The 23038-nt window shown below is 42.1% G+C and overlaps 1 protein-coding gene across 6 annotated transcripts in view; it reads right to left on the minus strand.

Moving 5' to 3' along the window:
- Positions 1 to 10304: 10304 nt before the first annotated feature.
- The window catches only part of DPP6 (dipeptidyl peptidase like 6), a 1357728-nt gene continuing 1344994 nt past the window's right edge, over positions 10305 to 23038 (minus strand). For all 6 annotated transcript variants that reach the window (XM_043966312.1, XM_043966314.1, XM_043966311.1 and 3 more), the window contains exons 22-26: positions 21891 to 22014; positions 19133 to 19191; positions 17454 to 17526; positions 17279 to 17352; positions 10305 to 12416 (exon numbers count right to left, since the gene is read on the minus strand). In XM_043966312.1, coding sequence (XP_043822247.1) covers positions 12270 to 12416; positions 17279 to 17352; positions 17454 to 17526; positions 19133 to 19191; positions 21891 to 22014 — 477 coding nt within the window. In that variant the 3' untranslated portion in view covers positions 10305 to 12269. The remainder of the gene's footprint in view (positions 12417 to 17278; positions 17353 to 17453; positions 17527 to 19132; positions 19192 to 21890; positions 22015 to 23038) is intronic.

Raw genomic sequence — 23038 nt, forward strand, 5'->3', positions numbered from 1 at the left:
GAGGGAGAACCCACCACCCCAAGACAGCTTATTATTATTATTGGCAGCTCTGAGTGTTTAGCTTTACCTCAAGTTAAAACTGGCCTTTTACAGAGAACTTGACTGCTTCTGACTTATTCTTCCTTTTAATCCTTGACATCCAGTCAATGACATAGTGCCTTTCATTTTTCTCATGAAATTTTTCATCTCTGTTCCACTTTTCCCTTCTCATTCTCACCACCATGACCATGCCCTTTTTAGGTCATATTTGGAATACTGCTACAGCCAGAAGGCTATATAGCAGGCGATATCTAGCTTCTCTAATTCTAGTTTTCTCTTTCATTCAGTCTTTCTTCAGTATGTCTGCCAGACTAATTTTTCTTTAATACTGATTTCATGGTGAGAAGCATGCTAGATTTGGAGTCAAAGAACCTGAGTTGAATCCTGGCTCAGTCATTTACTATACGGCTTCACCTCTCTGGACCCCAGTTTTCTCATCTGTAAAATGAAGTGAGGTTGGACTAGGCTATTTCTGAGGTCCCTTCTAACTCTAGATACGTGATCCTATGATGCTGGGATCCTATTTCTCCTCTGATCAGAAACCTTTATAATAGGGGTGGCCTGGCTAGTGGCAGTTAAGGCATTGAAGCCTACAGAAAATTCCTGATTTCAGTTCAAGTGACTATGTAGAAACTTGGGGGGTAGTAGCCTGCTTCTGGTTATGTATAATTGAGGGGCTTAAACTGTGTGATGGCAAAAAGTCTTCATAATCAGCAGCTGAACTGAACCGATACCTCAGGTTGCTGGGCTAGAACTCAGTGGGTCATATCAGGGGCTACCTACCCTTTTGCTATTTTCTTGTCTTTGTGGCTTTAAGGAAAGGAGGATTACTCCAAGTTGTATCCTGAGGGAGCCAGGGGGAACATAGCTGCTCAGTCTCCCTTTTGACCATGATGACTATAAGCAAATGGGCATCTGTCTCTTTTCTGTTTGTTTTTTCCTGAATAGATGACCAGGTAAAAACCTCTATGTGGGCATGCCCTGAGCACCTTGTGAGTTTGGAAGATCCAATCCGAGGTCCTGTTGGTAGTAAGATGCTAATGGTGGTTGAGATGTCCATTAGAGAGGAAATAGCTGATACTAGCATCTATATTAGGATCAGAGAGAGACACCAAACACAAATGGAACATGGAGTAATAGTCACCAAAGGAAGACAGCTTCAAGGATAGTAACCCTTTGTGGTGGAGAGAAATACTAGCTATGAACTCAATAGAGGGATAGACTGCTTGACTAGCAGGGAGCTATACCTAATGAGATCTTGGTAAGGACTTCATGAAGGGAGAAAGGACTCTTAATACCAGGAGGAAGCCCTTGCACCGTGCTTGGAATATAGTAGGTATTCCATGAACATCTGTTAATGGGTAGGTTGATGTCCCAGATGGTAAAGAAGTCATGAATGCCACCCACTACCTCCTGTAGGGAACCTGGATTAAGAGAAGTAATGGATAGCTGTGTATTTAGAGAACATCTCTGACTTTTGCCCAGCTATTTATGGGCTACCTTGAATTTTGTGTCCTTCTTAAGGAGAGGATGAAAAGGCAAAAGTGGCCACCAAATGCCAATTTTCTCTAATGGTTTGGCAAGGCTGGGATTTTTTATGGCACCTTTAATTTATTTCACCCTACTGGTTAGGTGTTATAGATGAGGATTAAATAAAAAAAATTTAAATTGTTCCTCCTAAATCTCCTTTGGGCTGAAGGAGGATGATCATGAAGACATTTTTGTCATGGTTTGGAAAAAGACTGAGTCCACTCAGTGTGTTTGCCTGAGTTAGCTGAGGATGGGAATAGGTCAGCCTAGAAGGATGGCCAAGGTTACATATTTCAGCATCTCCCTCTAACTGGGGATGGGGACTTCATGAGAAGAATATTTGAAAATAGATGTAGAGAGAAAGAGAGAAAACACTGGACAGAGGAGTGGAGAGAGTTAAAGAAAAAGGTATCCAAAGAATGTGAGAACAGAAGGAGAATGGGATAAAATAGGAAGGAGGAAAGAGAATGGGAGAGAGGGGAGACAAGTGGGAAATATGGGGAGAAATGGGATGAGGAGTAGGAAGGGGAAAGATGGAGGAGGGAGAGAGGAGAATGGGGGAAAGAAAAAAGAGGAGGAATGAAATGCAGAGAGCTAGAAAGTGAGAAATTTCCATTTTTCTGGATCAGCCTTCTCTCCTAGGCTCCTCTGAGCCCAGAGAATCTCAGCTCCCAAACTCTGCAGTAATTGATACTTTATAAAAATCTAACTTTGACTCAGCTGACTGGCTCCCTGAGCCTAGGACTGAATAATTGAAGGAATATTTGCAGGATTTGCACTGAAGTACCAACAGCTGTGGAGTGTTTTGATATTTATGAAGTCTGATGAATTATGCATGATCCAGTGCAGTGAGCCCAGTGTGAGACTTATTCCCTCCACAGTCTCACTTACTCGGATATACTATTCATTGCATTTTACTCCCATTGTATCCCCAAGCAGGCCTCCTGTCTATTACAAAACCTAATAAAATTGGTTTAAGCCTTGATCCCCAATATTTCTAATTTGCTCTTTCCCCATGGTTTTTCATTCATTCTTTCCTCTGCAGTTTTTCAGTGGCATAGATGGACCATGCTTCCACATTGGTGGATGGAGTCAGGCCTTTGGAATTGTTTTATTCCAAACAGTGAAGCCTTTTGCTCATCGAAGGAATCCTAGGGTTTTTCTGAAAATACATAGAACACTGTAGGGGAGGCACAATACCACCCACTACCTCTGTAGGATACGTTTCTTATTCAGCATCTATCTCCTACCCAATTATAGGGGCCTTGGTGTCCTCTATTAGCTAATAAATGAACCAGTTAAGTGCCTATTATGTACTTAGCAGTGTTAAATGACTTGGACAATATATGAGAAATGTAAGACAAGTGTACCTGCCCCTTGAAGAGTTGTGCAATCTAATTCAAAATGGAAGTCTTCAGTGAAGGGTCAGAAGTACTGACCATGGTTCTGTCATCTTTAATAGTTTTGTCAGTGACTTGGATGAAGCTAGAGGTGGTACACTTAAACAATTTAGGGATGATACAAACCTGGGAAGGATAACTAGAGTGCATTGGATGACAGAATCAGGATTTCCAAGAGCTTAACAGGTGGGGATAATGGGTTAAATCTTTTTAGATTAAGTTGAAGTTTAAAAATATACAGATAAAATTTTGTTGTTGTTCAGTCGTTTCAGTTGTCTGACTCCATTTGGGGTTTTCTTTGCCAGGATACTGGAGTGGTTTGCCATTTCCTTCTCCAGTTCATTTTACAGATGAGTGAACTGAGGCAAAGAGGGTTAGGGGACTTGCCCAGGGTCACACAGTTAGTGTCAGAGGCCAGATTTGAACTCAGGAAGATGTCTTCCTGACACTAGGGCCAGCGCTCTATCCATTGCACTACCTAGCTGCTTTATAGATAAAATTAAATGGACATAAATGTAAACTCCTACTTTGAGGTTCAGAAAATCTAGTGCATAAGTACAGGATGGGCAGGGTGTGGCTACAAAGAAGTTAATGTAGAAGACTCTCTGGGCTTGCAAACTCCATGAGTTACCAACAGGACTGTCACCAATTGGTCTGAGTTCTGCCTCCTGGAACCAAGAATCTGATCATCCACATGACATCCCTTTCAATAGTTGAAAACAGTGCTTATGCCTTCCTCTAAATCTTCTCTTATCCAGATCAACATGGCTAGTTCTTTCAGTTTATCCTCACGTGAGATAGTTTCAGGGTAGTTATCAGCCTGAGCACCCATTTCTGGGCACTCTAGTTTTTATCATTTCTTCTCTCTGCTCAGTTTGCTCTCCTTAGAGTGCTGCAAACACACTATACTCATGCCCATTTCTAAGTCTTTCCTCATATTGTTGCCATGCATACCTTTTCTGCTTCTCTTTTTCCTAGTCAAATGTTACTCAGCCTTTTTTTTTCTTTTTTTTTTCCTTTTTTTTTTTTTTTTTTTTTTTGGTGAGGCGATTGGGGTTAAGTGACTTGCCCAGGGTCACACAGCTAGTAAGTGTTAAGTGTCTGAGGCCAAATTTGAACTCAGGTACTCCTGCATCCAGGGCTGGTGCCTTATTCACTGAGCCACCTACCTGTCCCTCAGCCTTTTTCAATGGATCCTTTCCAAACCATTCCAGCCTCTTGCTTTCCCTCTTTTGCAATCTTGTATAGGACTTAGATATTTTATAGCTGAGTAGTACTTAATTAGAGAATCCTTTGTTTTTCTTTAATTGTTACCCATGGACTCTCAGTAGCTGTTTTTTTTTTTAAAAATGATAATGGTGCATAGATACGTTTGTCTTCTTCCCTGAAGGCAGCAATATTTTGTATCACTCAAAGTATTACCTCATAGGATAATCTGGCGCATAGTAGGGATTTGTCAAGTTTGCAGCAATGGATTTCCTTCCCCTAAGCTCTTATTTCATTGACTGAGATCCTAGTCATGAAGTCAATGCGTGATTGACAACAGTTAATTAACAGCATTGATTGAGCCTCCATGGGGTTTGGACCAAGCATTACAAAGAGAATCACAGGCGGGATGGAGAAGCCTTGGCCTCCTTCCACAAAGAGATTACAAGGGCATATAAGTAATTGTCAATTGTTAGCTGTTGGTTGAGGTCACTTAATGCTTTCTGTGGCCTGTCAGTATGGCATGATGGGAAGAATATTGGACTTGGAGTTAAAAGGAAGGATCTGACCCTTGCTAACTTGTAAATCATCAACCACATACCTGCTAAACCTGGAGTTCTTTATCTTCAAGCTAGGGGATAATCACACTAGTACTACCTAAATGTTGTCTACTGCAGGCAGCTAGGTAGAGTGGTGGAAGAGAATGCTGTACTGACCTGGAGTCAGGGAGACTTGAGTTCAAATCCAGCATCAGAAACATAATAGCACTGTGACTGCTTTCTGCCCTCATTTCCCTCATCTGTAAAATGGGAGAGTGATACAAAAAATAACACCTATCTCCTAGGGGGTGTTGTGAGGACAAAATTCGATAATATTTGTAAGGCATTTTGTAAATTGTAAAGCACTATATAAATGCTAACTTTTATTGTTGGTGTTGTGTCTATTGTCATTTGGGGTAATGAAACCAAATACCACTAGAGATTATGGGCTTTGCTATCAACAGAATTTATAATAGAAGGAATCCTGGTTTGGTAGGAGATCTATCTTCCACCTCTCCCTAACTTCATGACCTTGGGCAAACCATAATCATCTATGTAATGGAAACAAAAATTCCCAACATAATTCCCTTCCCAGGGGTGTCGTGAGGTTCAAACTAAGATATGTGAATACATTTAAAAATTATAAAGAACTGGATTCTCCAGTAGAGGCTCTTGACTATTGCTGGAGCTGATTTTTTTTCTCCTTATTGATTTGTAAGAGCTTCTAGCATATTGCTGCTGCTTTCTCTTGACAGTAATTGTGGTCTCTCTGGTTTACATGGGAAGCCCATTAGTTTTTATTTTCCTATCTTTCAGCCCAATAGCACGTCTCTTGATTCTTGCTCTCTGCCTCACTGCAATGGAACAGAGGCCTGTGTTACAAACCTGAGACAAAAATCCAAATCCCCTTCTTTGTAAGCAACTTTTTAGGGTCAGGTGGTGCATTACAGGGCTCCCAGAATTCCTGTGGCAGGGAGGAAGCATGTGAGAGCTGCTTAGGCCAGGTGTTGAAATTAGTCTAGGCCCAGTGGCTCAGTTGGAAGAAAATAGGCCATGCCTAAAAGAAATTAGGCTGCAGGCAAACAAGAATTTTAATTAAAATGGAAATGATGACCGGGGCCTTCTCTCTAGGCTACAGCTGTTCATTCATGGACTGCTTCACAGCTTAACCCTATCCTGTCCAAGAGAGGGCTAGGCAGCTCAAATGTTCTCAGGAAATGGTGGCTAATGGCATAGCCTCATAAGTGTTGTTTGTTAGGTAGTAGGTGAATGGTTAACCCACCTGATCAGAGAGCCATTATGATGGCCTGGGCCATGAGTTTGGTCTCGAGTCTTAGATTCAATATCTAGTTGGGTCTGTTTACTCATCTCTGATCCAAGGCCTCAGACTGTATCACTGACTGTTGTGGCACAATTTGCAAATGTACATCTTTGGTCATGAAGAAGACTGGTTCAGGGCACAGGAATAGATCAATGTTATCTCATTTCCATGACTGAAAAAACAGCAACTCAAAGTGCAGGGGAAAAGAGGGCTAGAATGGTATTTCCTTAATCCTTCTCATTCTACCAAATCCTGAGGAGCAGGTAGGTGCAGTGGATAGAGCACTGGTCCTGAAGTTGGGAGGACCTGGGTTCAAGTTACACTAGACATGTCACTTAACACCAATTGCCTTAAACATTCAGGGCCATCTCTAGCAGTTATGATATCTATCTTTGGCACTGGACTCAGATGGCTCTGGAGGAGAGGGTGAGGTTGGTGACCTTGCACTGCCCTTCCTCACTTAAATCCAATTGAGTGCAAGTCATGACATCACCCCCATGTCATGGTCCTCTTTGAAAATGAAGCATAAATAACAACCACCACCACCACCGATATAGGTGAAGTATATCAGCTCTACATATGAAGGACCGCACTGTGGAAAAACTGAAAACCTAGCAGCTATTTGAGCAAGAATCTTGTACAGGTATTTGTCAGAATTGGGCCAAAAAATAGAGGTAACCGGATTGCTCCCATAATCTGGTTATTTCTATTGTAGAAATGCACATTGACTTGTACTAGCTTGGACTTAGGGGTGTTTCTGTATGATCATTTTTTGATTCCGAAGTGGCTGGTCACATAAATAGGACCAGGCATTCCAGACAGCTGGCAATAGTTGATAGAACATCTGCATGAAACCTCCTAATGATGGAGGGAAGACATTAAGGAATTCTTCTCTGTTCATAATCCAAACCATAAATCTATAGATCACCAAAACTGGCAATCTGTCTATTGACTCCCATTTCTCTCTTTTTAGAAGGGAACACTCTTGGGGGGAGTCAGAACTGTATATTTCTAAGCATTTCTAATATTGTCAGCTGCCTTGGTGGAGAACTAATGGTGTCTCCCCTTATTTTGAAGAATAGTGCTGCTGTTAACAATAATCGCCAAAATTTATAGAGTGTTTTAAGGTTTGCAAGATGCTTTACAATGATTACTTTGTTTTGTCCTTACAAAAACTCTGGGAGGCAGGTGCTGTTATTATCCCCATCTTACAGATGAGGACACTGAGGAACATAGAGGTTAAGTGATTTATCAAAGTCATATGGCTAGTAAAGCATCTGAGGCTGGAATTTAAACTCGGGTCTTCCTGACTCTAGGTCCATTCAGTGCTCTGTTCACTGAGATACTTACCTTCAGTATGTGAATAGATTGTAAGTGATCTGAATACAGAGGTTCAATTTTTGTCTGTGTATCCTCATTATTTAGTATTACTTAGCATCTCCATTATTTGTAGCACATAGTGGTCACTTATTGTTTGTTGAATTGGAAAGTGGATAGATTCAGCACTGGAACTTCATGGTGCAATGACAAACCCAAGTGGTAACTCCATGCTGCTTTCTGTGACTGTACAAAACTTTAGCTGTCTTAAATGACACCATTCCTACAAGTTGTAAGCAGGTAATGTAGCTGTAGGGCCATAAAAATTATCACTCTTTTTCTATATCTGAACTTCCAATGAGTATCCTTTTCTAGACTTGAAATCAAGAAGATCTGAGTTGAGGAGAGCTAGGTGGCTCAGTGGATAAAGCACTGGCCCTGGATTCAGGAGGACCTGAATTCAAATTCGGCCTCAGACACTTGACACTTACTGTGTGACCCTGGGCAAGTCACTTAACCCTCACTGCCCCACCAAAACCAAAATAAAATAAAAATAAAAAATAAGATCGGAATTGAAATCCAACTTCATAAACTTACTAGTTGTGTGACCTTGTGAAAGTCACTTAACCTCTTTCAGCCTCAGTTTCTTCATCTGTAAAATGAGGATAACAGCAATACCTACCTTCCAGGATTGTTTTGAGGCTCAAATGAGAGGTGTGTAAAGAATTGTCAACCTTAAAGTGCAATGATAAATTCTAGCTATTATTATTGTAAAGTGCCCACCAAATGCAAAGCATTCTACTAGGAACTGGGAATACAAAGTTAAAATGAAAGCAGTCCTGGCCTTAAGGAGCTTCCCTTCTCCTGGAGGGCTATGACACCTACCCAAATCAGTGGGTGCAAAGTGCTCTACCAAGTCATTTCAAGAGGTAGAGAGTATTAATAAATGGTGAGGGCAGGAGAGGGAGACAAGGGAGGATCAAGAGGTCAGGAAAGACTTCATGAGAAAGGTTGACAACTGAGCTATATTTTGAAGCAATGTAGTGGGCATTCTAAAGGGAGGGAAGGGTATGTATTCTAGACATGGAGAACAACCTGTCCAAAGGAATGGAGTCAGGAGATGGATTGTTTTCTCATCTTCTTTCATGATTTCTACTTCATTCCCCTGTTTCAAAACTCAGTTGATCTTAGGTCACAGGGTGAATAAAAAGGGGCCACAATTGCTCCTGATTTGGGGACTTTAAAAGGGCTTCTCCTGGGAGGGGAAAAATGTTTATGAAAGGCTGAGCTGGGCACCACTCCCCACTCTGGGGACCGAGAGAAAGAGATCTGGTCTTCCTTTGCCAAGGAGTTTATTTCTCTTGGGTTCTGATGGGTCCATGGATCTATGGATGGGTCTCCCATCTCAACCCTTTCTGGAGGAGAAACCATCCATTTTAATCGGTGGTATTACCCTACCATTTTGCAACTCATTCACTAAATAACTTGCAAAATACAAAAAAGCCATGGTGGGAAATGTGGGGGGAAATCCTCTTTTTGAGGACAATCAAGAAAATTCTACCTGGCATGGTATAGCAAAGGTGTTCTTATATCATGGAAAGTCAGTATGATATAAATAAAACAAGATATGCTAGGCAAAATTGAGAGACCTGGGTTTGAGAACCAGGTCTACCCTTTTCCTAGCTGCTTTTGCTTGGCTAAGGGACTTAACCTCTCTTACCCTCAGTATCTGTAGTAGGAGGTAATCCTTCTTGTACTGTATTCCCCACAGGGCTATTGCAATGTCCAAATGAGATAATGAATATCAGGTGTCTGACAAACACAAGCTATTATCTAAGCTGAAAAGTCAGTGAGGGCAGGGACTATGTCTTATTTCCTCTTTCAATCTCTAGCACCTGGAATTGAGATTCACACAAAGGAGGCCCTTCAACAAACATTTATGGAATTTGTTATAGAATATTTAAAAAACCCCCAACTTAACAAGTTATCAGATGTTTTCTTCACAGCAACTCATGAAGTAGATAGTGTAAGATTTCAGAGATGAAGAAACTGAGGCTAGATTTATTGGCTGTTGGCTCCCTTCCTTGCCACAGTGCTATGGTTAGAACACTGGATAGACATTTAATAAATGGTGGTTGAGTTAAATTGAGAGTTTACATAGTCCCCTTTGGTAAAGAATTTCATCCTCAGTATTGGGAAGGTCTTTATACTTGGTGCTACTCTGAATTTCCCATGCTGTAGCTCAAACCTATTTTTTCTTGAAGAAGTATCTGTGGTGGAGGGTGCTGAACTTGCAGTTAGAATGAATTGGGAACAAATTCTCAATCTGACACATGAGCTATGTGATTGAGGCAAAACATAATCTGAATTTTACTTTCCTTATCTAAAAAATGGGGATGATAAGATCTATTGTGCTCACCCTATGGGGTTTTTGTGGGGCTCTACTGATGTAATCTACGTAAAAAGTTTTCTAAATGTGATATATGTAAATGTTACTGTTTTTTTTTTTCTTCAGCAGAGAGGGAGGCATGTGGTGCCTAAATTTTGGGGCCAGAGGAGTGTTCGAATAAATATGATGTATGCTATCCTCATCCTACTTAAAACCACCCCCTGGTTATCAATTCTATTAATCAAAATTATTATTTTTTAAAGCCCAATGCCCATTCAGGCTTTTGGATTAAAATGTGATCTAGGTGCTATAATCCAGCAGTCACTGAAGCAATCTAATCTAAGTCACTTATGGTTTAGGCAGCCCATGGAGGATTTACCGAAGGTGACAAAGGTAGAAAGTATTAGAGAGAGGATTTGAATTCAGGGTATCTTGACTCCAAACCTCCAGCTCTTTCTATTGTAGTATACCAACTCATGTTTTAATAATCACCTTAAGAAACCCCTTGAAACACTTACTTTTTCCCCAAGCTGAGCTAGTGGTGGTAAACAAGAAAATAGCAATCCGAGTGGTAAAATAATGTTTTATTCCATGGATGAACAAACGCTACCATGCCACATCCTAACTTCCCTCCTACCACATCTCATGGCCAGAGCCGGGTTCCCCTTCCAGATCAGGTTGGCTTTGCTGACAGTCGAGCCCAATGGAGTAGCAAAAAGCATGAACACATAGCATTCTGATTGGTCCTGTTTGTCAGTGGGTTGATCTCTTCACAAAATGGCCGTGTGTGTCACCTTCCTTTGTTTAGAAAACAAAACCAAAAACAAACAAAACAAAACCAAAACAAACAGAAAATCCCATGAAGGTCTTCGAAGTTGACCTAACTACAACTGACAGCCCACGATTAAAGGTGAAATGGAAATCCCCAACCACTGAAAAGCATCATGGATATGTCTTCACTGCTGTCAGATGTCGAGGTCACCCACAGGACAACTGCAAGCTGAAGGAATTGGTACTGACATTCAGGCTGTCAACACGTGATAAAGGAAATGACAGTAATTGATATATTTCCAACTAGCATTTCTAAAGAGTTCAGATCAGCCAAAGAGTGTTAGCATGCACGCTGAACACAAGATTAATATCGCCGGGGGGCTGAGGGAGTAGGGCAGGGAGACTCCACAAAGGACTGACATACATTCCTTTATATACAACAAAATGAAATATACACTATGAATATTGACTGTACATTTGGTCAGAGTATATCTTACAAGGCTAACGTAGAGAGCAACATCAACCTTACCACTCCAAGGGGAGGGCAATGGAACAATGCCCAGGAAATGAAGTCCAATTCTGACATGTTCTTACAGATTTTTTTGCCTCTTCATATTTTTCTTCTACAAGGGTTACTGTGACTTGAGCATACTTAATAAGACTGGAGAGGATGGGATCAAAGCCCTGTCATTTTTACCAAATGGGATACTGACAGATGAGACCACTTAGGGAGAAATGGGACTTGACAGTTTGAGTTCCTGGAATGGAATGGAAAGGAAAGGGACAGTGGCAAATCTAAACCCGAACCCAAATCAAGCTCTGTGGGAAAGCAGCCTCTTGCAAATAAATATGCCCAGGGTGTCTTCCATCCCTCAGCTTTCTGAAATGGCTCCACAAATGTGTCTGACTCGTGACCTTAAAGACAAAGTAGTTAGTTGAGGCGTTTCCTTATCCAAACAAGGTGAAAGACTGCGGATGGACAGGGAAAAAGCAAAGCACAAAGTAAACCAAAGAACTGCATGACAACAGAGCTTCAGATAAAAACTATATAAAAATACTAATTAATTACATAAGGTTAAACATTAGCATAACTACGACAATACTTTGTACAGTCCAGAGTCTGTCTTCTTCAAAGCAGCTTGGTAGTAACACTGAATCTTCTAATGATGGGAAGGAGCAAGCAAATGGATGACTCTTTAAAATACCCTTAAAATAATTGTGCTCTAATCTTCGTTGTTGGTTTTTGTTGTTGTTGTTGTTTTAAATTTCCATGACAGTTTCATCGGACACAATGTGATGCTGCTGATGTCGCTCTAATGCAGGAGGTGGGCTTCAATGCTACTGTTGGATAGCTCGGGTTTAAAGGGCCAGTGACCTGGCCAGTGATCTTGGAGTCCTCAAGACGGGCCTTTACTACCATTGATCCATAAGCACTCTTTCTTGTGGTTGGGGGGGGGGGCACTTAATCCAGCAGTCACTCTGTGGCCAAGAGAAGGTGATGCCTTGAAGCTATATTCGTTCCAGATAGCAGTCTCTGTCGGACCCGTCATGCGTGGTGTCCCTCTGCCTGGGAAGGAGCTTGCTGCTGAGACAGAGCAGGAAGGCTGCCTTCAGTTCAGTGACACACATGCTAACATAACATTTCTTTCCCCAGCTCCTCCCCTGGGGGAATGGCAAGGGGAGGGGGCGGGGGGAGGACACTTCTCAGTTGCATATTGTTAGAAAGAACCATTTTTGTGCTTGCTGTGGATGCACGGTTAGTCCTCTTCTTCCTCTTCTTTCATTGTGACTGTGGGCAGTTTGTCCTGAATCCTGAAACACTCCACAAAGAAGTTGATGATTGATTGGTAGAGGTGTTGCTCCAGGGATGAGCTGTGAAAGTAATGGCTTTCATCTGGGTAGATCTGGAAGGAAGGCCAGAAAGAATGTTAGGCACGATGACAGTGAGAAACTTAACATTTCCTGAAGGGGCAACATAAGAGGGTGACCTTGGTGCTATATGAAATGGGTGGTGCTATGGATAGAATGACAGACCTGGCAACAGGAAGATCTGAGTTCAAATCCAGCTTCAGAAACTTACTATACCTCTCTTGGCCCTGGGCAAGTCATTTCTTCTATGACTGCCTAGGTTTCTTCACGTGTAAAATGGGGAAAAGAAGATTCCCTATCTCCCAGTGTTGTGAGGATAAAATGAGACATTTATTCCAAACCTTAAAGCACTATATAAATGCTAGCTATTATTATTATAATTATGTAAATGAAAGATCCACTTCTTCCATGAAGGTTTCCTAGCTCAGATGAGTTCTCTGTACATAGTGCACTGCTGGAGGGCTTGGGTTAATATCCCACCTCTGACACTATCCATATCATTTAATCCGTGGATTTATCCTCTTTGGGGCTCAGTTTCCTCATCTGTCAGTTGGGAGAATTTGATCAGTTGGCCTCTTAAGTTCCCTCCAGTTCTAGAGTTGTGATCAGTCAATAGTACTTATTAGGTGAAATAACTCTCCTTTAACCACATTCCAAATTCGAAGTGTCCTAGTCAACTCTCTGAGTATAAGTTACAGAGATGGTGCTGATCTGTGTTGCTAGAAGTTTTCTCAATTGAGACTTAACTATCCTAATGTCATTCCAAGTCTAGTCCCTATTCCTATTGAATAGAATGCTGTGTTTCCTTAGAACGTTAGGAAGTAATATAAGAGGGAGGTTGGTACCATTGCTTTGTAAATGAGTGCTGGAGGAGCTTTTCCACTTCCTGATATGGACAGATATCTCATTCTTTTGGCCTACTGCATGGTAATAGAAGACCTTAAATTGGTTGTTGAGACAGATCTGAGCATGCACACAAAAAGCTTGACCAAATGGCTGCTTTTTTTAGTGAGTAGGAAGAAGAAACGCTAAGAGCTTTCTGGTGAGGGGTTTCATGAACTCATGGTGGCCTGAGGGGAAAGATAAGGCAGATGCAGAAACATCTGCTGCAGTTACCACTAGCTCTCCCCACCTGGATCACTACGGGCCTTGAATACAAGGTAGTAACCTGACCTGTTCCATTTCTGTATCTGACACACATATGGCCGAGATCAAGAAAGAATACATTCAGCAGAGGTGGAGCCATGTGTTCCCAGCCATCCACAGCGTGGCTTAGGAGAGGAGGAGAAGGTAGCAGCAGGTGCAGCTGTTGGGGCTCCCTTATCTTTCCACCTATGCTGCCATGTGGCCGTGAAACTCAGATAACCAGGAGGCTCAGCATTTCTTTTTCCTGGAAAGCTACTAGGGTAGAGAGAATGATGTCATCTGCTTTTGTATGGCTAAACAGTTCTGACTGAGCAGCCAATTAAAAGTCTATTCATCACTAAGCAGTCAACAGTTAAGATACTTGGACATGCTCTGAATCCTTCTGCAAACAGGCTCATTAAGCATCTGTATGGATTAGCAGTAGGTAGATCACATTCAATATAATCCTATGGACTGGGCCCTTATAGGCCAGTCCTTCATTATACATAAATTCTCCCCCCCCCCACAAGGGCAATGAGGGTTAAGTGACTTGCACAGGGTCACACTGCTAGTAGATGTCAAGTATCTGAGGCCAGATTTGAACTGAGGTCCTCCTGAATCCAGGTCCCAGTGCTTTATCCAGTCTGTCACCTAGCTGCCCCCATACATAAACATTTATTAAGTATCTACTTTGTGCCAGGCACTCACCTAGTGCCAGGGACATGAAGACAAATACTAAATAGTTCCTGGCCTCAAGGAGTAGTACAAAAAATTGCTGTGGAAAAATTAGAGGAGGGAAAGATACTTTCCAGTTTAGTGGAGGGTGGACCTGGCAGGAGGCATGGATGATGATGTGAACAATGGTATGGAAACAGGAAAGGGGGTGGGGAGAGTAGAGAACCATGATGAGTTCTATTTGGCTGGAATGAAGAATACATGAAAGAGTAGTATGAGTTAAGTCTGGAAAGGCAGTTGAGCCTAGATTGGAGAGAGCCAAAGCCAAGAGTCTATATTATAGTTGGTAGCCAAGAGGAAGCCATTGAAGGTTTTTGCAGGTGACTCAAATAGGAGGATTTTTTTGGCCAGGTGATTATAACTGCAGGCAGTTATAATCTGGTAATACAGATACAATGTGTGTGGAGAAGCAAAGAGGGAAGATAGGTCAGGAGAAGAGAGATATGTGAAATGTCCCAGGTGGATAATCAACAGCAATTGGCAACATATTGGACATGCAAGGTAAGGGAAGAATTAAATATCATAGGTGGGGTGATTGAGCTAGTCATTCAGGAGTACCACTTATAGAAACTGGCATGGCTTTTTTGGTGGGGGTGGGGATGATCTTGGATTAGGATGTGGATGTGTGGAATTTGACAATGGCAGAACATCTTGGTGAAAAGGTCTGGCAGACAAATGGAACTGTGGGGCTGAAGCTTGGGAAAGAAGGTTAAGGTAAAGGAAATGGCTTTGATTCCAGAACACCCAAGAGACACTCCTACTCAATAAATTCTAATGGCTCTCTATTGCCTCCAGCATCAAATACAAAATATTTTGTTTGGCATTTGAAGCCCTTCATAATCTAGCACCCTCATACTTTTCCAGTCTTCTTACATCTTACTCCCTTCCACTTGGCATTTCCTCTGGCTGTCTCCCATGCCTGGAATGCTCTTCCTCTGTGCAGTCATATCCTGGCTTCCTTTAAATCCCAACTAAAATCCATTATTCTACAGGAAGTATTTCCCAACCCCTCTTAATTCCCAACCCCTGTTTGAATTAGCTCCTCTTTACCTTTTATCTGTAGCCTGTTTGTAAATATTTGTTTGATTGTTGTCTGCCATATTAGACTGTGAACTCCTCAAGGGCAGGGGCTTTTTGCCTTTTTTTGTATCCCCAATGCTTAGCACAGTGTCTAGCATATGATAGGTCTTTAATAAATGTTTGACTGACTGAATCCAGTCTGAAATCCTAGGGTGCCAGACCTCAGCTACTCCTCCCCTTGCTCTAAATTTGATCAAATAAAAATGAGTGTCGGTTCATCCTACAGGCCACTAAAACAGAGTCCCAATTGCCCTCACCCCCATAGAATAGCTTAACCTATTGTGGCCACTATTTTGATCCTGATCTCTCTTGTTCATTACGGGGTCAGTGGTACAGGAAGCCTTCATTCATGATTCATCATGTGCATTTCCCCCTCCCCCACCATGAGCAGAAGGGGAAAGTCTAGTAATTCAAATGAGTAAGCATGTATTAAGTACCTACAATATACAAAGCACTGTGCCTGTGGCTGATAATATACAAAGAAAAAAAAAACTTAAATAGTCTTTGCCCTCTAAGCAGTTCATTCTAAGGGAATACAAGCCAGGAAGTAAACGATAACTTATGTTGTTGTGCTTGCTGGGAGAATGCTAAGAACTGAGGAAACCAGGAAAGGCTGCTTTAAGAGGTGTTACCTCTTTCTATAACCTCCACAGACTTGGAGCTGTCCCAAAATGGGCTGAGTTAGAAGTCAATTACTCCTCTCTAGAAGCCTTCAAGTCGAGACTGGAGAACGACTTGTTAGGGATATTGTGGAAGATATTTCCATTCAAATATACATTGGATTCCATGAGCGAAGTCCCTTCCAACTCAGATTCGGCTGGCACAAATTCAGCACTTGGGCTGCTTATTTAGAGTCTGTTTACCTGTCACATCTGAGCTAGCTGCCTGCATTTAGCGTGGTACAGTGGGAAGAACAATGGGCCTCGGTTCAGTGTGCCTCTGATGCTTACTACCTCGGGCAAGTCACTAAACTTCCCTGGAGCTTAGTTCCCTTATCTGTAAAATGAAGGGAATGAATTAGATGGCTTCTAAGGTTCCTTTCCACTCTGTGACAGAAATATATACACACAGTTGTGCTTTGCAGGAACTAGACTTGCTAGGTAAAAATCTGTTTTCTGCACAGAACATTCTCAGAGGTGTCCCATATTTCAGCTAATCAATCAGCGAAAGCAAATGACACCCCACAGGAATGGTTGTGTGGTTGATTGAAGGGAATAAATTATACCCTGTAGAGTCTGGCATTAAAATAACAGATCAAATTAAAGGTGAAGCAGCCAAGTCCTCCAGAGGGAAGAATGTTGTGGGGAAGAGTTGCTGACTCCACTCCCCCAGCCTTTGAAAGGGCAGAAGTTTTGGACTTCCCATCTGGGATGGTAGCAGTGTGCCTAGAGCAGCAGTGGCTCATGGCAGAGTCAGAAGCTGAAAGGCATGATGAGGACAGATAGCCACAGGACTCTACAAGGGCACCTCAGATGACAGCCACATCTACCCTAAGGGATCTTTGTGAGGACTCCCCAAAGGTAAAGGAGGCCTTCTAATGCCTGAGAGTTTTATTTACCACACATGCCCTCCATATTTAGAGGGCTCATTCTCCCAGTGACTGTGTGTGTGTGTGTGTGTGTGTGTGTGTGTGTGTGTGTGTGTTGGTGGTGGTGTTTTCATTCTGGCTGTGTTTACTATGCTGTCTCAGAAAATACCCTTTGTAAAGGTAATTGAATCTGGTTGGCTGTAATCAAGGGGGAGCATACCTGCTGGGGGCTCTTGAGTGATAGTAATAGAGTCCTCCATCCCTCAGGGTTATCCCTGGGATGCTGAGGGAAGAAATAGTTAGCTGCCCTCTGGGGACCCAGCTAGCCGGCACAAGTGGAGGGAGGGAGGAGAGTGAGCCCAGTTGGGGTGCAATAACACAATTATGTTTTCTAAATGAGAAAAACAAGTCTGTTCACATATACCATACCTGCAAGCTGTAATTAGCCTTTCCTCTAATTAGATGTGCAATGAGCTCTGCTGTATGCTGGAAATGGATTTTTTCTGCAGGGGGGGAAAAAGAAGTGTGTGTCAGAAGCCATAATCACCATTAAAACTGAACTTATTACCGGGTAAATGGTCCAATCATTGCTCAGGACACTTACCATCAGCAGTTGCGTGGATGATCAAGAACTGCTGTTCTTCCAGAGATGATACCCGATGGGCTAATCTGGTCATCTGGAAGGAGGCACAGACCAAGGCTGTGAGTTAGTAGTTTTTAGCACAAGGAACACGGTGTTGGTTTTTTTTAAATGAATAGACAGGATGTACCCAAAGTCTTTAAGCTATTAAAGCTTAAAACTGCAGTAAGACTTTTAGAACTCCCTGTAAGAAACGGGAGAAAGCTCTAGAAGATGGAGAATAGTGGATGCTGGGAGTGAAAGGTGGAGCAATCCCATGATGCAGAGCTTCTCCTTGTTAACTCTTGCCTTTGCTCACCAGATCAAAAATAATTTTAGAAATGTATCTCCTCCCCATTACTACAATAAAAACTAGCTGGCTCCCTGACTTGGAGGTGGGGTTAATTATTCAGGTACAAACTTTTGCCCCTGTGGTTTTTAGTTAACAATCTTCCACCCTATAACAGGATGATCCTTTAACCAAAGACAACTTAAGAAAGTAGGTTACCAGCTATTCCAGAGCTGGAAGTGATTGACCATACAGTCCAACCCTATGATTGTATAGATGTGGGACCTTGGGAACAGAATAAGCAGGGGTCTTGCCCAAGGTGACCCAACTAAGTAAATGGTAGAGCTATGATTTGAACTCAGGTCTTCCTGACTTTAGCTCAGCATTCTTCCACTGGGCTTCCCCATGCCTTGTATTCGTTTTGCTTTCACCATTGACAGAGCTCTTTAACAAACAGAATTTCCACTGAGTCTCATGACAGCCTGGGAGGGAGGGAGAGGCTGAAACAGTGAGTTTTATGGAAATAGGGTCTTGTCCAAGGTCACATGGCTTGTAAGAGATGGAGCTGGGACTAGAACCCAGGTCTCTTAATACCTGGCTCAGGGGATGTTCCACTGTGGCACCCCCACCTCTCAACAAAAAAGCTATTCCCTGCCTCTTTGGCTGGACTATTGGGGGTACACTTAGGTTATATTACTGCAGGGGACTGACCTGGGAAAGGTCCCTGTGCCAAAACACCAGGCTTATTAGCCTAGATAGCAATCCCTTTTATTCTATACTTTTTTTTGGTTTTTGTTTTTGCAGGGCAATGAGGGCTAAGTGACTTGCCCTGGGTCACACAGCTAGTAAGTGTCAAGTGTCTGAGGCCAGATTTTAACTCAGGTCCTCCTGAATCCAGGGCTGGTGCCTATTCTATACTTTTCTAAGAAGTTATTGATCTTATGCTTTTATATCACCTCCATTTCTAAATATATCCCTCTTATTCCCTCACTCAGAGAACCATCATACATAACAAAAGTTAGAGAAAAATAGTTTAGCAAAACCAACACATCAACTCTGTCTAATAGCATATTGAATATTCTCCCAATATTCTACATTCTCCCAGTCTTCCCCCACCCTGCCAAAGAAGAGAGGGTGCATTTCCTTAATGCTCTTTTGGATTTCTTTTAGGAGACAAACCTAGCTCTTATTCCACAATGGGAGACTTTACACAGAAAGACTCTTGGGAGAGGCAATAAGGTGCCTGAAAGAAAAATGAGGGACCCTAGGGAATTGGGGGTTGGTGAGGCACAGAAAGATGATGCTTTCTGTATGTAATGAAGGGAAATATCCCAGACTGGGCAGCTGTTGTGAGGGTCACCCTGTCCAAACATACCTCATATGCTCTGTTGTCAATTCCAAGGAGGCCCAAGTATCTTTCAGAAAAAGCAGAAGCTTGGAAAGAAATAGAGGAAAACATTAGATAACTATCCCTTGGCCTGGAAAGCATATAGTCTGCCCATTCCCATTCACAAAACAGATCTTCACCTTTATCTAGTGAACTTTTTGCTTGAAAAAGCAACAATACTGTGCTGGCACTTTTAAAGTGTTCACTTCAGTATTTTGTTTTAAAATATGAAAACCTTGGTTTCTTGGGCCCAGATTAATGTGATTCCTGAATTAATCCCCAAAGCCTTTTGCTATCCTTTGAGTTACTAGTCTTTTCCCTCCTAACACTATCTTACATTAAACGCTTCTATGTCCATGCTGCATCCATCCATTAGGATGTGACTTTCTTGAGAGATGGGACAATACCACTTTTCATCTCCAAGGCCTAGCCCAGAACTTGGGACATAGTATTTATGTGTGTTGAATGAAATTATCCACAAGGGAAAGGAATCAAATAAAGATTGACTCAGTCATTGCCAGGAGATGTTCAGGAGGCTCAAGACACATGTAATTTTCTTTCCTATTCCTATTCAGTCTCTAGCTGAATCCGAAATTTTGTACAATCTTCATTGTACAAATTCACATTCAGAATGATGACCCCTAGGCAAAAGTCAAATCTCTCCTCCAGGTCCTACTAAGATAGTAAAATGAATTAACATATTAAAAAACCCCATTTCTATAAGGTTCAAATATAGGAGTTTTCAGGTGAACCCTCCAGTATCTAGAAGAGCCAACCCTGGTGTCAGAACCTCTATGCATTCTGAGTAATCTTGGTTTTGCTGAAGACTTAAATTAAATCTGTAATGGAAGATATATTTTTGAATGGAAAAATTCAGCTATTGTTAGTTTTCAGACCCTGCCTTATCAACAAGATTAAGCATCCATTATGTGACAGGCAATAGGGCTATAAAGACAAAATTTAAACATATAAAATAAATACAGGGTAGTTTTTTTTTGGGGGGAGGGTGGTGAGGATAGGGAAGATCTTATTTAGAAGGTGGCACCTGAGCTAAACTTTGAAAGAAACTAGAGATTATCCTAAAAGGCAGAAGGGCTAAGACGTGTACTCCAGGCCCCAGGGGACGGACTATGTTGTTACTGGGATGAGGACTCGTTATTTGACAAAAAAAACCTGCTGAGAAAGTTGGACAGCAGCATGGAAGAAAATAGGTTTAGACCAATCCCTCAGACATAGTTCATTTCATGTCCTGGGAGGTGGCGCATAATGGCATAAGGAAAATTTGGGATTGGGTACTGTTTTGCAAAGTATGGGGAGAGAGAGTTAGGCTTCACCTGCTCATGTTCTGCTACAGAAAAACCAACTACTTTTCAACTTCTTTCCTCCTTCCTCAGAAAATACCCAAGTCTAATCTAAACCCTCAGCCCAGTGCAGGCTCTCCAGAAATCTAGGACCACGATGGAGGAAAGGAACGGGAGTGAAAGTGTGGGAACAAAGGTCTGCTTCCTTCCCTTCTTTCTCCAGCTGGGCTTGAACACTTCTCTTTTTTTTTTTTTTTTTTGCCGGGCAATTGGGGTTAAGTGACTTGCCCAGGGTCACACAGCTAGTAAGTGTTAAGTGTCTGAGGTCAGATTTGAACTCAGGTCCTCCTGACTCTAGGGCTGGTGCTTTATCCACACTTCTCTTTACTATAAAGTAACTGGACCTTAAGGATGTTTCATGTCCAGCTTCTGTAGAACATAAATGTGATTTCTGGTAACAAATGCCAGCAAGCACTTACTATGTGTACAGATATAAGTACACTGTGCTATACCTTGGGAGGACAGAAGCAAGAAATAGTGTCTGCCTTCAAGGAACTCTCATTCTAGGGGTGGGGATAGCATGAAAATAACTGGGTACCTACAAGATATACAGAGCAGACATGGTAATCTCAGAGAGGAGCAATGAGTGGGGAGACTGGGAAAAGCCCCCTACAGAAGGAGGTATCTTAGTCTTGAAGGAAAGGATTGGAACTAAGTCTTGAAGGAAGCTGGGGAAACCAGGAGGAGGATAGTAACCCCCATACCATCATCATCTCTAACATTTTTATAGTACCTACTATGTGGCGGGCAACCTACCAAACCCTTTACAAGTATTATTTCATTTGATCCTAACAACAATGCTGGGAGGTAGGTGCTATTTTTCTCCCCATTTTTCAGTTGAGGAAACTGAGGCAAACAGAAGTCAAGTCACTTGCCCAGCTAAGTTTTCTGAGACTTGATTTGAATTTGGGTCCTCCTGACTCCAAGCCTGGTGCTCTATCATCTACTATGACACCACTTTAACTGAGGACGAGGAGCAAGGACTGGAAAGGTTGGAAGGGACCAGGTACTTTTGGAGACACCTCCCCCACCAGGGTACATCAGAATGGAGTTTTACCTGCATCCCAGGGAACCTTCACCTTGCATTTGTTTTTTGTTTTTTGTTTTTTGTTTTTTTTAGTGAGGCAATTGGGGTTAAGTGACTTGTCCAGGGTCACACAGTTAGTAAATGTCTGAGGCCAGATTTGAACTCAGGTACTCCTGACTCCAGGGCTGGTACTCTATTCACTGTGCCACCCAGCTGCCCCCACCTTGCATTTGTAATGGACTCTAAGTCACTGATGATGGAGAGACAGGGATTTGAGTGTCTGTGGGGGAAGCAATACTGCTGACAGATACTGCACCCCACTGGGGCTCAGTTCCTCCTGGTGCTAAAGGTTATTTACCATAGAACTTGAAGTCCGTTATGGGGGAGAGAGCAGAGCCACAGGTGAAAACTGGACCTTGACTTTGACCTTGATTTTCCACTTTCGTTGGAAGAATGTAAGTACTCAGGTACCCACCATAATCCTAGTGTAAAAAGAGAGAAAGATTAGGTATAAATGACCACAGTTTAGTAATTGAAACAGTTTCAGGATATAATGGGAACTCGGGCACAAGCACATTATTATTACTATACTAGTAAAGGAACCTCTTTCCATTTAACTGCTCTGTGAAGCAGAGGAAACATTTGCATCCTCTCACCCAAACCTATGGTCTTGAGTTCTGCGTTTTTACACAGGGCTGGCTTTACCTTCCACTCAATTCAATAAACATTTATTAAGTACCTACTATGTGCCAGTTACTGTGCTAGGCACTGGGGATACAAATATTTTAAAAGGCTCTGCCTTCAGCTACCTTACAATCTCCTGAGGGTTGGGGCACCATGTCAACAGAAACACAAAATATAGAGCAGTTTGGGATTGGGGAAGCGTTACTGGTTGGGAGGATAACTGGGAGGATCCCCAAAGTTCACTTGTAGGAAGTGGCATTCGAGAAGAATTTGGAATTGAGGTAGAAGAGAGGAAGGATGTGGAGACTCGTGTGGAGAACAGGGAGTCAGTCGGTTTGGTCGAAGCACAGAGCATGTGAGAGGGACTAATGTGAAATCGGTCTGGATGATATTCATTGCCCAGAGGATTTTATATTTTATCTAGAAGTAATAGAAAATCACTGGATTTCTTAAAGGAGGGAAATTATATGGTCAGAACTCTACCTTCGGTATGGTTTTTGGTTTTTTGTTTTTTTTGGTGAGGCAATGGGGATTAAGTGACTTGCCTAGGGTCACACAGCTAGTAAGTGTTAAGTGTCTGAGGCTGGATTTGAACTTGGGTCCTCCTGACTCCAGGGCCAGTGCTCTAACCACTGCGCCACCTAGCTGCCCCCGGTATGTTATTTTGACAGCTGGGTGGAGAACTGGAAACTATATAAAAGCAAACTAGTCATACATGCCTATGGGATGTGATACATCAATCAATACTACTCGTTGCTACTAATACTACTATGATTATAGACATTAACATAAGTGAATCTCAATATACAATGTTATGTTTTA

This window comes from Dromiciops gliroides, chromosome 5, assembly GCF_019393635.1.
Source record: "Dromiciops gliroides isolate mDroGli1 chromosome 5, mDroGli1.pri, whole genome shotgun sequence".
In the NCBI taxonomy this organism is placed as follows: domain Eukaryota; kingdom Metazoa; phylum Chordata; class Mammalia; order Microbiotheria; family Microbiotheriidae; genus Dromiciops; species Dromiciops gliroides.